Source organism: Amphiprion ocellaris, chromosome 14, assembly GCF_022539595.1.
Source record: "Amphiprion ocellaris isolate individual 3 ecotype Okinawa chromosome 14, ASM2253959v1, whole genome shotgun sequence".
In the NCBI taxonomy this organism is placed as follows: Eukaryota; Metazoa; Chordata; class Actinopteri; family Pomacentridae; genus Amphiprion; species Amphiprion ocellaris.
Window position 1 is genome coordinate 26,546,949 of NC_072779.1, and position 15,090 is coordinate 26,562,038.

General features: G+C 39.1%; 1 protein-coding gene across 6 annotated transcripts in view; it reads left to right on the forward strand.

The window, feature by feature from the left end:
* Positions 1-15,090, forward strand: part of camkk1a (calcium/calmodulin-dependent protein kinase kinase 1, alpha a) — a 114,450-nt gene that overhangs the window by 70,880 nt on the left and 28,480 nt on the right. For all 6 annotated transcript variants that reach the window (XM_023264793.3, XM_023264795.3, XM_023264794.3 and 3 more), the window contains 5 exons: positions 197-248; positions 948-1,081; positions 5,658-5,694; positions 6,072-6,093; positions 11,375-11,463. In XM_023264793.3, coding sequence (XP_023120561.1) covers positions 197-248; positions 948-1,081; positions 5,658-5,694; positions 6,072-6,093; positions 11,375-11,463 — 334 coding nt within the window. The remainder of the gene's footprint in view (positions 1-196; positions 249-947; positions 1,082-5,657; positions 5,695-6,071; positions 6,094-11,374; positions 11,464-15,090) is intronic.

A 15,090-nucleotide genomic window follows, 5' to 3' on the forward strand; every position in this document is an offset into this window, starting at 1 on the left:
CTTGACTGTGTTTTAAGTTATTTAAGGTCAGATATAATGACCTTACATGGTCTGCATTAGGATGTTTTGTAGTTTACATCTAAACTCAGAGTTTATTTTGTTTAATTGCTTGCCAAGATAACTTCTTCTCATTTGGAGTATTAACTTACTGCATTTGGTCATCCCCTATGATCTAAATCCCTTTTCACTTTCCCAGGCCATGAAGGTGGTGTCCAAGAAGAAGTTAATGAAACAGTGTGGTTTTCCACGTAAGTCCTCATTTATTCTGTTGTATTCTAATGAAGAAGAAAGCAGAGAAAAACAGGTCAACATAGTTTTAACTAGTAATATCGAATACAACAAAAGAAAGTGAAGCAGGTAAGAGTGGAAGAAAAGGAACCTCCAGGAATTTCTGTATTCCTGGAGGTTCCTGCACCATCATCTGTTTTCTATTAATGGCACTACAAACTGCTGAAAGTGTGCAAAGATGAATGAGCCACACCAACACATGAGACACTCACACAATTCACTGTCGAAGCGTTTACAATGGATGTTAACCAGTAATCACAATTACAAATTGCACCATTAAGGAGTGTGAGGTTGGGATGACTGCCATTTATCTAACGGTATTTGTCAGGTGGAGAAGAGCCCTGACAGTCAGCGTGCAGATATGCAGATGCAGAGACTTTTCAAAGAAGCATAGACAACTAACAGATCTGCAAAGAAGTGTGATCATCTGTGCTGGTCTGCAGGTGCATTACAGAATTATTTGTGTAAAGATGAACGTTTTTTAAAATGTGTAAAAAGTGACACATTTCTAAACAGTAGTTTGAAAGCCCTCCAAAATGACAGACATAAAGTGGGGGGCTGATGTGATTAGCATACAACAAAATATAAGCAATGTTATGTCAGAATTTTAATTGTGTTATAACAAGACTGAGCATGTGTGTCTCTGTGGTGGTCTGCAGGTCGCCCACCCCCAAGAGGACCAAAGGCAGCCCAGGGGGAGCATCCCAAAATCTTAGGACCCCTGGAAAGGGTCTACCAAGAGATTGCCATCCTTAAAAAACTTGACCATGTCAACATTGTAAAGCTGGTGGAGGTGAGGGCTTCTCTGTGTTTTTGTTGTTGTTGAGGACAAAAAAGAAAATGATTGCTGCACTTACATTCAGATGCCAACCCATGCAGTAGTCCTATTAGACTTAATGCGATTAGATGTAGTGGTGTATTAATATTGGAAAGTGGTCAAATTGTAGTTGTCCAAACAGCCTCACCAGCTGAGCAGAGTTTAGATGAATTGAAGCAAAAAGCAGTAAAAAATGAAACAAACTGTATTTTTATTTATTTATTTATTTTTTAACATTAACATGCAAAAAACAACATATTTCCTGAGTGACACTTGGACAAAACACTGCTAAAAATCAGCATGTTAGCGTTGTTATTGTGAGCATGCTGTTAACTGTACTGTAGATTGGGAGGAACTCTTGGAGCTTGTAGCTTTTCCGCTTCACTTCCACATAGTTTTGCTTCATGTCTGTAAGTCTGTATATGCACTATGCCCCTGTTGTTCAAAGCAAGTAACTGTATTTCATTATAGATGGATGTAAGCTGCACTTCAGCCGCAGGAGAGAAGAGAATCAGAGGCTAATCAGCTTTTATCTTCCAGTAACATTGTGACAAAAACAGATTATTCAGCCACATGTGAAACCAGTTTAGTGAAATATTTTGTTATAAGATGTATGGATCACCACAGTATGTGTGTTCTCTGTATGTTACATAGCTAGCATGTGCTAAACTAGCCTAACTAGTGTCAACATAGCACCCCCATCTCAATGTGCGTCACCCTACGATATACCTTCACATACTATAGGAGCTATTTTATCGGAAATGCCACAGCAAATGAATCATGCTTTTCACACTTGTTTTTCTATTTTGTTGATATTTTAAGCTGAATTAAAGTAAGTGATCTCCTGCCCTAGTATAATGTGTCACATCATATTGGATAGTAGCAGGTGGACATTCACAACAGGTTTAAAACCTACTTTGCTCAGATTATCCTTTACCACTCTATCATCAGGTAACCGTCCTTGCTGTGCGTATTTATGTCCAATCAGTTTGTCAGATGAAAAAGGTGTATAAGCCCTGTGCTGCCAGGAAGCGGGTGGGCAAAATGTGATAGGTTGACTCTGCGGCACATTTATCATGCTTATGATGTTTGGAAAAACAAAAGCTCCCACCCTGTAAATGGATTCTTAAAGTTCAAACTGAGTTTGGAAGTTTAAAAGATGGATAGACTTTCAGGATCTGCAGAGGTGGTTGTTTGGAAAGATGATAAGCAATTTTGAAGACGTGACTCAAGGTGCACACCGCTCCCCTGGGATATCACCAGAGTGTTGTTCAGTTGGGGCCAGATGGTGGGGGCACCGCCGCTGTGCTCGGGAGTTAAGCTTATGCAGTCAGTCAGTGGGAAAATAGTCTGGCTTGCTTGGGTGAAATGCGTGCCAGAGTTTTTATGTAGCAGAGGAGTACTTGTGCTTGTGTGTGCTCACTCTAGCAGAGAACACTCTCACTCTCATAATGGGCATATGTGGGGAATAGGAGAACCTGTCTCTCCATCTCTGTTCATCCATTTAAATGCGCTGTGCTTGGGTCAGGATCACATTCATTAGATGCATCCAACTGATTCCTGTGAGATGGCAGTCCAGTCCACTTAATTATGAATAGACTGTTTCGTTTTGAAACATTAAAGCCCACGCTGAGTGGAAAAGATTAAAACTGATGAAAGTGATATGGTCATTTGTCACAGATGGTTGGGAAGAGACAGTCAAAGCGTTCCTGTTCTCACCGTGGCATTCAGTTGTTCTGAGAGTAGACAGTTCCATTAAAATCCCAAGCTCAATGTGTGTCATTTCCCCAAAAGCCGAGGTCCCCTTTTAATACATCTTAGTCACTGCAATAATCATCTGCTTCACAGAAAATGACTATGCTTTTAATGGGCTGCTTTTTGTATGCACCAACAGCAATTCATCTACTGTTTAGAACATTTTGTACTTTGGGCACAAAAACAGAAATACAGGTGGTAATGCAAAAGGAACAGCATTTAAGTGAACTTCGTTGAACTGTGTTAGCAAACATTTACACTGTGACAGTTTCAAGGTCTGCTGAAACTAACGTGTTAGTTATTGTCAATTTACAGGTGATTTCCAGCAGGATCTGTAGCACTGTGTGTCCTTGACAGACACGTCACCATGGCCATTTAAATTCACCAGGTCATTGTATTTAAACAGCTTTGCTGTGAGCAGTTTCTTTGCACCTTAAAGCAAAGCCTGAGCTGTGCAGTCCAGTAGGAATGCCTGTTTTCATGAACCTGGCTGAAGCCGGATTGTCAGCCCTGACAGCTCCTGCTTACTTTATGTCAACCAGTTTGTGTGAATGTAATTAAATATTTGTGGAAATATTTCCACTAAGGCTCAATATTAACTACAAGAATGGACCTTAAGGCCTCATTTACACCACACTAATATTAAATCATAACATTTTGAAATTGCTCCCCCACGGCTGTGTTTCAACCAACGCATTGGCATGAGATAAGCAAAATCGGATTCAGTGACATTGCGCCTGGATATGGTATGAATAGGCTGTTGTGCAATAACTGTAGAGCCTTTTGAAAGACACCAAAATGTTCCTTACTCTTGCTGCCATGTATGTCATCCATCTCATCATCCCTTGACATTTTACTCTTCCAATGGATTTGAACTTTCTGTAAAAGGGTCCTCACACTGTGTAGTGACATGAACCTTGAGAATTTGCTGCCAAAATCCTGTCAGATCTTTCATTTATAAAGAAAGAGGCTGAAAGAATTTGCAGAAAAAAACAAAGAACTTCAGGACATCGCAGATGTACTCTCTCTCTTTTAATTCTCAAAACTCGGTACCTGCATTACCATCCATACATTTTTTTCCGCTTATGCGGAGCCAGGAGGCAGCAGGCGAAGCAGGTCATTCCAGACGTCCCTCCCCCCAGCAATGCTGTCCAGCTGTTCCTGGGGGATCCCGAGGTGGTCCCAGGCCAGACGAGATATATAATCCCTCCAGTGAGTTCTGGGTCTGCCACGGGGTCTCTTCCCACGCGGACCTCCAAAGGAGGCATCCAAATTAGATGTCCAAACCACCTCAACTGGCTCCTCCACTGCCCAGAGCTCATGACCATAGACAAGGGTTGGAACATAGATTGACTGGTAAATCAAGAGCTTCGCCTTGCAGCTCAGTTCCCTCTTTACCACGACGGCTCGGTACAATGCCCGCATTACTGCTGACGCCGCACCAATCCACCTGTCCATCTCTCGCTCCATTTTCCCATCACTCGTGAACAAGATCCCGAGATACTTGAACTCCTTCACTTTGGGTAGCAACTCCCCTCCAACCCGGAGGGAGCAGTCCACCGGTTTCCGGCAGAGAATCCATGGCCTCAGACTTGGAGGTGCTGCATTCCTCACAATGCAACCACAGCAGCTGTCAAACTGAACAACACGTCTGGAGCCGCTAGCCTTAAGCAGCAGTAAAGGGTGGGCTACCTATTTGGCTGGATATGAGCACACAGAATGCTCTTCTATTCGTCTGCATTCACCATGCTGCATTTGCTAGGGATGTTAAGCAGGTTTATACTCACAGTCTACGTGCAGAGAGTCAGTTGTGTCTAAGCAGTTATTGGAGACAAACCTAACTCACCTTTTTAAAAATGTTTTCAAAAATGGGCTATCTGACCCATGTATGCAGCCGCCTGGGTTTCATTCCAGCACACGGCCCTTTACTGCATGTCTTCCCCTCATTCTTCTCCCTGCTTTCCTGTCTGCCTCTCGGCTGTGCCTATCAAATAAAGCAAACAAAAGGCCAAAAAAATAACTTTAAAAAAATGTTTTCAAAAATTTGCTTTAAATCTATTTGACAATTACATGTAAATACAGCTATTTTCTCATATTCCTGCACACAACTGGCAAACCAACTACATTTTTATCACTCTGACAGCTTTGCTTTAGACTCATTTCTGTCTTTCATGGTCACATTGTAGTACTCACACTGACTTCACCTCAGTCTAAATGACTGAGACGGAGTTGTCTTTGCTGGCACCTGTGAGCCACATCTGAGCTGGTACGATGAACAACTTCCCAAGTACCATTTAGTAGCCATGTGTCCAATAACTTTTAAAATCTGCATTTTGGGTGATAGGTGTTAAATGGCTGTGGTGTAATCAATGTGTTCTTCAATAGAAAAACTTCAAAACTTGATCAGAGAGTCATTGGAATTGGGGCTAAAGGGACCCAGCAGCTCATTTTTGCACTTGGTGCAGGTGCATTCAAGTGTTGACTGCAGAGATGTCAGTTTGCACCAATCATGCCAAGCTGGTGTTTTAAATTACAGCTCTCAGCAGCGTCCGAGTTGTTGAGAATTACAAGCAGCTTTCATGTGACTAAGAGAATTCAAGGAAGAACAGACTTTCAATATCTGCACTGTGTTGGTCCTGAATGCATGCTGTCAGATTTTAAATAATCCAGAGAAAGTCAAAATATTCTATTATTTTATCTTTTTTGATATATGTTTTTGTTTTGTTCACAATCACCTGTACCTTTGGAGTTTCCAACTGAATATTCTCTATTCATGGCGATTATGTTAATGTTGCAGGTGCTAGACGATCCATCGGAGGACAATCTTCACATGGGTATGCACGACATGTTTTCTTTGTCCAAATCTGTCACTCTGTCCCTGCCGTCTTTTTTTCTCTGCCTTTGGTTCTTGACACATATGCCAACAAGTGTTTATATAATTTATTCAGAATTCATCTCTTGCTTCCTTCCACACCACCTCAGGGCATACACATCATGCAGACAACCTTCCATTGGCAATTCCAAGTCACTGCTTGGACGTTTGTTCTTGTGCAACATCAAATTCTTTATGAGCTAATGAAGACTATTGATGTGAAACTTGGGCATCGCCTGAGTGGCAGCAGTGGTCAAACCCAGCTGAACAAATGAATAGATGAATAAAATATTTGGTCTTATGTGTTCCTGATTCCTTCTCCCTCCTTTTTTCTGACAGTGTTTGAGTTGATGCGTAAAGGGTGAGTAGAGCATGTCCTTTTACTTTTGAATAATTTAAAGCTCATCCCTCTGTTCCCCCACCTTCACCTTCTCATTCCTGCATCCCTGCCTCGGTCTCATTCTGCCTCATGACTCTAGGCTGACACAGTGCGGGTGTTTGTTCCATCTCAGGCTTCAAAGTGATTCATAATGTTCTTAGGTTTTCACAGTTATTACCAGTGGGAGCCAGCCCTTTAAGTGTTTCAGCTCCTGATGCATGAGTCGTTCCTTCCTACACCACTAAAAATTGCGATGATCTAATGATTTGAGACCTTTTGTTTTGATAAGCGAATGTAGGTGGGAGGGGGGAGCTGGTGTTATTCACATATGTGCATGCATAAGTCATATTCTCCTTTTACAAAAAAAGACAGGCCCTATTTGTTTACTTTTTTGTTAAGCGAAAGTGTTTCCTCTCTCTTTGCCTCTGGGGAAAAGATGATAGATATTTGACTGATTCACACAGCTTTTACTATATCTTCGATAAATAGTCGTGCTATATTGATATACCATTCATGTAGTATAGCTAAGAACTATTTTGCTTTCATATTTACGATGTTTAAGTGCTGCAACTGCTCATTTTACAACTATTAACACTTCTACTAATACTGGTGGCAGGGGTCCCTTCAGACTTTTTTTGTAGGGGTCGAAAGATGGGGAAACAAATATCTCAGGGTGGCGGTGGCACAAAAACTAAAACACGTAGCTGAGTTAAAGGAATTCTATTATGCTGTTGTATTATAGATGGTCATTGAAAACTATGTCCATATGAGAATTCAGAACTCAAATACTAATATAATTTGGTTTTGTATTTTTACAGTTAATCCTAAGTTTCTGTAAGTTTCTGGACTACTGATCAGAAGGTTAGAGGATCAAACCTCAATGCGGCCGCTGTTGGGCCCTTGAACAAGGGCCTTAACCCTTCCTGCTCCAGGGTCGCTATTTGTGACAAATAAAGGCAAATTATTATGTGCATAGACTAATACAGGCACAATTAGCGTTTTCGTTGTCTGGGTGGCTAAAACAGCCCAGGAGAAGATGCTGTGGCATGTCGGAAGGGGAAAGTTCAGCCATTAGCAAAAGACCAAATTCATTTATGGTTTTAATACTGAAAATTTTTAGACCATGAGTAATGCTAATTTTGCGAATAACTACAGCAACATATGGCACACTCAAATGTGTTTTCAGTGTTGCATAGCTAACTGTTGTCATATTTTTCTAGTTACTTCAATGATTAGAGAGGCCATGCTCTGTAATGCAGCCATACACACAACAATGTCACTGCTACAAGTCTCCCAAATTAAAAAAAACTCAGATATCATAGATGCATTTACTGCAACGCTGGATTTTCAGTGATTGAATCTGACCAGATCTGGGGTGGCCAATGAGATTTGATGTGTGGCTGTGGACTTCTCCATCGGTGGTACCTACGACTGTTGGTGCAACTAATTCTACCACATCTAACACACATTGCTAATATTTGTACCTGTACCATAACAGCAGTAGACATGTTTCTAGTATTAGTGTTGTGATCTCTAATGCTGATACTGTATTTATTGCTACTCTGGTACTATGAAAAACAGTGTTGCGACATCTAATAAGGACTTGAGATAACTTGATGGACTCGCTGAATTACACTACCAGTCAAAAATTCTAGAACAGTTTTTTTTAATTGTAAATTATGCATGATAACGTCTCGTTTGTTACGGGAGAAGCTGGAGAACCCAGGCGCAGACACAGAGAGACTGGCAGACAGGTGAATAACGGAGAGAGTTTTATTTAACAAGATAACTAAACTAGTACATAAATGGAGAGCTGAACTGGCAGAACAAAACTAAACCTAACTACTCAAAACCTGACAAACACACACTATGAATACAAAAACGGAAGTCAACCAATACTAAACTGGATTAACAAAACTAAACTAAGGAGGGGTACTCACAAGCTCCGCGAATGAAAGCACAGAGCTCAAATAGCTGGAGGAGAGGTAGAAAACAGGTGAAAGGAGTGAACTAATTACTGCAGCTGATGTACATTACTGCAATCAGCAAGATGCAGGTGAGTGAGACAAGGGAGACAGACAGACGCAGAGACCAACAGACACAAACAGAGGGAGCCAGAGGGACAAGACAAGGAGAGAGAGACAACAGGGAGAGAGATGACAAAATGAGTGAGAAAAATACAAGAGAGGCAGATGACAAAGACAGGAAGGAGAGACAATGAGGAATGTGGAAGGAGAAGAATAGGCCTAGAGCAGGGATCATAACATCATTGTATTCTGAAATAAAAGCACAGAACAAATATACAGATGAAGTAAAAAAAAAAACAAAAACAATTTGGAAACCAAAATGTATTCCCAACTTTTAACCCATCAAACTTTTAACTCACCACCTTTGGCAGATATAACAGCTGAACACACTTGTAGCATTCTTTCCACAATGGAAATCAAATATTCTTCAGAAAGTTCTTCCAAACTCTGTTGCAGAAGTTCCAATAAATGTGTGGCACTTGAAGGTTACTTTGCTTTCACTCTTCTGTCCAGTTCATCCTAAACCAGCTCCATGGGGTTTTAATTCTGGAGACTGTGCTAGACACTCCATGTTTATAAGCTTATCATCTTGTTCTTTTTTCCTGAGGTAGTTCTGGCATAGCTTGGACTTATGTTTTGGGTCATTATCTTGCTGTCGGATGAACCCCTGACCAACTAGGAACATACCAGAGGTTACTGCATGGCACTGCAGAATGCTGTGGTAGTCATTTTAGTTCAGGGTACCTCTCATTCTGTACAAGTCACCAACCCTGGATCCAGTAAAACAGCCCCAGACCATCATGCTTCCTCCTCCATGTTTGACAGTTGATGTCACACACTGAGGAACCATCCTTTCTCCTACTCGACGGTGTACAAATATCTTGCGTGATGAACCAGAGATTTCAAATTTTGATTCATCAGTCCATAATACCTTCTTCCAGTCTTGAGTAGTCCATTAGCGGTGTTTCATGGCCCAGACAAGCTTCTTTTTCTTATTCTGATGTCTGAGCAGTGGCTTTCTTGCTGCAACTCGATCTGTGAAACCTGCAACTCCAAGTGTTCTCTTCACAGTTGAAAGTGAGACTTCCTACTACAACCACTATTAAGCTGTGCTTGAAGTTGTTGTCCTGTGAGCCACCTATCACCAAGCTGCTGACTCTCAGAAACTTGTCTTCTGATTCAACAGAACTTGTCTTCTGATTCTGTTGTGGCTTTAGGTCTTCCAGATCTCTTCCTGTCAGAGTTTCCCCCAGTTTCTGAGTGCCTTTTGATGGTGAAGAAAACTGTACTTACTGACACCTTGACTTTTTTCGCAATTTGTCTGTAGGAAAGACCTTCCTTTTCAAGTGTTATGATGGTCTGTCTCTTCTATTGTTAATTGTCTTTTCCTCACCATTTTAGGGGTTGTAAGTAATCAAGAAAAGTTGGGACACCTGTAGGACTGAGTTGCACCAGCTTTCAAGGCTTGATCAACCTCCATTGCCGCAGAACAGCTTTAAGTTGTTAACCCATTTCTTGTTCCCTGAAGAAGGCCTTCTAATTCTGAAATGTACCCTATTTTTTCAGTTTTGGGTCACCTTACCTTTTTTTCTTTTTTTTTTTTTTTTTAAATCTCTGGCAGTTCATGACTTACCTTTGTACCATTTCAAGCTATTCATTGGACTTGAACTACTTGAATTTCAATTTAAAAAAATGAAAAAGTTGGGGCGTTCTAGAAATTTTTGACCAGTAGTGTAGGTTTTCTCTTCAAATCACAAAATATTAGTCAGTCTACAGTACATTTACACAGTGGATTCATACTTAAGTCATTAATCAAGTAAAATTGTTTCCATGCTACTAAAACTAGTAATATTTTAATTCCAACACCCCCCTGAGCGTGTTCAAGCACTATATAAACAATCAATAAATGTTTTTTAACATAATCAAAGAACATTTTTTCAGCTGTATTTGTAGCATTCATATCTGATATACACAGAATTATTGATACCTCAGTATAACATTACTGTATAAACATATGTCCTTGCTGTATTTGCATAATTTTGCATTCTGTTTTAAAGCATTTATATGGGAACTAGGCTCACTGGAGTATATGTGCAGTTGAGTATGGAGTCAGTTTCTTGCAGAAAGCTGGCTGAAGACAATGATACTTATTTGTAATAAACAAATTATTAGCTTGTGGTCAAGAGACACGAGTGAACTGTTCTGCAACTCTGTTGAGGCTGGGTTTTAGAGCTAAAACCATGACTTTGGTTTGCTCAGAGACTCTGTGTTTATTCTGGTATGCAGAGCGATGAGCTCTCTATAGTCCTTTTTTCTGAGGGCTGCACAATACTTTATTAAGATGAAAACAGATATTGATTTTGTAAATGGATGATACACAAAGACTGAGCTGGTTATTCACATATGAAACACATGAATGACTTGGAGAAAGCATGAGAGAAAAACAGCACTTTGTCATGATTTCTTCCACAGAAAAATGCTATTTGGAAGCAGTTTTTTTCCTTTAAAAAAAAAAAAACAACTGAGTGCCTTGTTTTGTAAAGTAGCTCCATCTTCTAATCCCATGTGGGAAAGGGAGACCCTATTAAACACTTACTAAATATGTGATACATTACACTGCAAAATTGTCATCAGCTAATAAATAATAGTCTTGATTAAGAAATGTCATAGCTATTCTAGATTTAACTTGAAATTGTATTGCATTGCTTTTGCTTTACACATTTTCTTTTTTATACTTTTACAAAATCCCTGTTTCCATCCTACATTTATGTCAGTGGTGGAACTTCTATTCATATTTCAAAAAGGAGAAGTTTTTGTAATTAACAAAGACATAATAAACATGCGTACTGCTTACAGATCCAATATAGCATTTTTTTGAGTTTATAGCCTTGTAGCCATTGTCAGTCTAATGCTTTATAGTGACAAATGTTACTGAAGTGATAATAAAGTATTCATCTATGAAAAAAATAATCTTTACTTATATTTTAAGTATACATAGTAATTTATTTTTGCATAGTAAGGAGTCTTACCTCATCCATTTAAATATTAAACTGTCTTGGGTTAGATTTACTGTTTACTGTTGACAGTCTGTGATGTTTGACAAAGATGATTAAATCTGCATTCCATTTGAATATCTCGAGTGCCAATCATGGTACCACTAATACACGTAATCTGTATATTTTCTGCCACACTGTTTGTGTGTCTGTTTGTTTTCTCTGCTTGCGGTGGATTTGTAGTCCAGTGATGGAGGTGCCCTCAGATGAACCTTTGTCAGAAGAGCAAGCTCGCTTGTACTTCAGAGACGTCATCCTGGGCATGGAGTACTGTAAGTAGCTCCACACACAAAGTGGCTAAAGAAAATCAGAGTGTGGCCTATCTGTGGCTCTGTGAAGCATTTCTGTTAAGTGTTAGGTAAAATAAACTTGCACATTTTTGCAGATTACTTTTTTCGTGCCACCTAGATGTAGTTTTCAAGGTGTTTCCAGTAGCTAGAAACGTGTTAGATATGACATATCTAATAATGTCTCTTATACATTAGGATATTCAAAGTTTGGCAGAAACATTTCCTAAAACATGCTGTCTTTCTGCGTTTACAAAACAGTGATAATAGTTTCCTTTTTATCTTAAAGAACAAATGGTTCTTGACCCTGTGCTATTTTACCTTGTGATCTGGCTGCAGTCTGCTGTCCACCTCCTCATCAGTACTGAGCTTATGCTTAGTGGAATGGTTTGTCTCAAGCTGGGTGCTCATTTGCTGTTGATGATCAATTTCAGCAGGCTGAGCCTAACGATTGGCGATTGATGCTGCCTCTGTCTGAGCTTTGAGGTCCACGTTTGAAATAAAGAAAACACGTCATTTATACATTTCATCTAAAAGCACTTGTTGAATGTCTAAACCTCATTCATCATCATGATTGAGGCTCAAGAGTGCTTCAGAAGGGCGAATGAACCCGGTACTGCTGGTTACAAAGCACTTTTAAACACTTGACCTTTTCTTTAGAGGAAAGATGAATTTCCAATTCAAACCTAAAATATGTTGATGAAACCCTAAAATATTCAATATCAAATAAATACCAAAACAAATTTCAAACAAATATATTTAATTTACACTTTCCTGATTTCAAAATGCTCTTTTCTAAAAATCCGTTTTTAATGTTATACCACATATCCATCCATCATCTATACACCACTTAATCCTCATTAGGGTCGCGGAGGTCTGGAGTCTATCCCAGCTGTCTTAGGGTGAAGGCAGGGGACACCCTGAACAGGTCACCAGTCTGTCACAGGGCTACACAATAGACAAACAGTCACACTTACATTTACACCTACAGATAATTTAGAGTTACCAATTAACCTCAGCATGTTTTTGGGAGGAAGCTGGAGAACCCGAAGAAAACCCATGCTCAAGTCTCCTCCAATACAGCATGATGTTCTTTTAGTCAGTTCTGCTGTATTTTGAGTAAACTAGACAATAAAGCAGGGCATGCTTTAGGCTGTGGCTACCTTATGGTTGACAAGTTGTTGTCATGGGGACATATTTTACCCTCTCAGTGTCCTCATTGAGTAGCAGTCTTGTCCTCTATGACAATGCTATCTTCAGCGTAAGGCTAGCACAAGAAACCTCCACTGTTCTATTTCCTACGTGCTAATAGAAATTAATAACTGTCGATGTCTTGGGGGACACAGAGTTAACGTCATGGTTGAAGCTGTCTGTAAAATCCTGTCTAATATCAAATCAAAATGTTAAAAATAAAGCATTTGAGAACAACTGATGTAACATCATAATATGTTTATAAGCTTAGTAATTATTTTACTAATAATTAGTTTAATTGATAAATACACTATTCATTCATGTGACTACTTATGTTATAATGACTTCTTTATTTGATATTGAACATTTATGGGCTGCATAACTAACTCAGTAGTGAATGTCTGTTGATATACTGTTGATCACCTGTATTTAATGTGCCATTTGTGTCAAAATGAAAATAAAATAGTATGTCCTCTTTAACCTAAATTATTCATGCCAGCAACATGCAATTGCCAAGGCCTTTTCATAAGTCAAGTATGCCATGTTCCATTAAGACCTCCTCAGACAAAAGGCACTGCTTATCCAATCAGTGAAGTGGCCAAGGCTAAGCTCCAAATGGCTGTTAAGTATAAAGCTGAGAGAAGATAACCTTCAGTGCAGTCCTCTTATCATTCTCATACTGCAGCGATCAAACCAAGGTCAACGAAATAATTTCTGCCCTGCTGTGTTCACAATTTCTGTCTCCTATATGCTATTTAATATAAATTAGAGGTCTATCTGTATCTTATCAACTCCTCCCTGGAGAAGGAAAGAAAACTGTGATTTGTGTTCCTACCCTAAAATCTAGAAAATTGATTTTAATATGATACAGATAGAACAAAATGTTGTTGTAGCTTATTACTTTTTATTAAACACGTGAATGCTGGATTGGACAGAAGTCCTCAAGTACTATACCTAACTATTATTGAGATTCTGTTTGATTTCTAGTTCATTACATTTATTTGATAGCTCTAGTTACTGATTCACTTTTTTAAAAAGGTTTTTAACTATGGTAAATATAAAATGCAATGTATTCTGAAAGACTAAAATCATTTCCAACCTTTTTGGCTTGTGGAGCCTGGTCTCAATCCCAATTTGTCCCTTTCGGCTGCTTTGTCATGACTCCTTGGCATCATGTTTGAACGTCCTAGATATTTTTTAATGTTATTTGTCAAGACCTATAAAAATCTATCAACATCAGAAATGGATGCCATGAGTCTGCAGCCAAGCCTTGATCTTTCCCTAAACTTCACCAAGGAGTATTGGTGCCTAAACTTAGCGAAGCAATGTTGGTGCCTTGTAACCGAACACTGAGTGAAAGAAAGACTGAAGTCAAAAAATGCAACAAAACTAATAAGCTGTTGTTTGATATATGACACAAGTCTCAGTCTTGTGGGTAAAAGTCCTTGACTTGCGCTGCCACCACCCCTCCCACCTCACTTTTACATCTAAAATGTTGTGGTGGGTCGCACCATGAAAACTAAACAGTGTACAAATAATGAACAGTAATTTGTGTATAAAAATGTTCTTCCCATGACTCCCCAGATTGTGACCTATTACCTAAGTAGAATTTTCACTGCAGGACGTTTATTGTAATATTGTATTTCTGCATTGTTGTAGTGATATGTTTACTTAACTTAGTACTTCCTCCATTACTGTTCACAGCAGATGTGTCTGTCCAACATTTTGGTCCAAACAGATTTTTTGCTGATGCATCAACAACTTATGGTCACAATGAATCTTCCATTTGCTGTGGATATCCGCCACAGTATGATTCCCAATTTTTTATAGTGGTCCCCAACATTCTATCCACCACTATGTTGCTCCATGACAAACTGTCTCAATAATACAGTTGAAGACAAAATGATTAGCTCCCCTATGAAATTTTTCCAGGTGCATTTTTACCAGAGCACAGGATTTTCAACATAGCACTTCTAAACATACTAGTTTTCTTCAGATAGCATAAATTAATTGTTTTTCTGCAAAATAACAGAATAATTTTAGAAAAATGACAAGGGTCAATATTCTTAACCCCCTTAAGAACTGACCTTTTTATTGAACCCAAGCACAAACCACTGTTGTGCAATCATGTGCTTTAGCTTTGTATTGCTCACAGCTTGTAATCAGTCAATCAATCAAGTTAAAACTGAAGGTTGTCCTACACTTTACAGACAGTATAAAAACTTCATTAAGGATTTGAGTTGTCATATGAGAAAGCATCATGCCAAAAACAAAAGAAATCAGCTTAGACTTGAGAAAAAGAATTGTTGATGTTTACAAAGCAGGAAAAGGGTACACAATGTTATGACAGTGTTTTCAAGTGTCAAGAAGTGAAGTGAAAAGTATCATCAAGAAATTCAAAGAGAGCCACACAGTACAGAA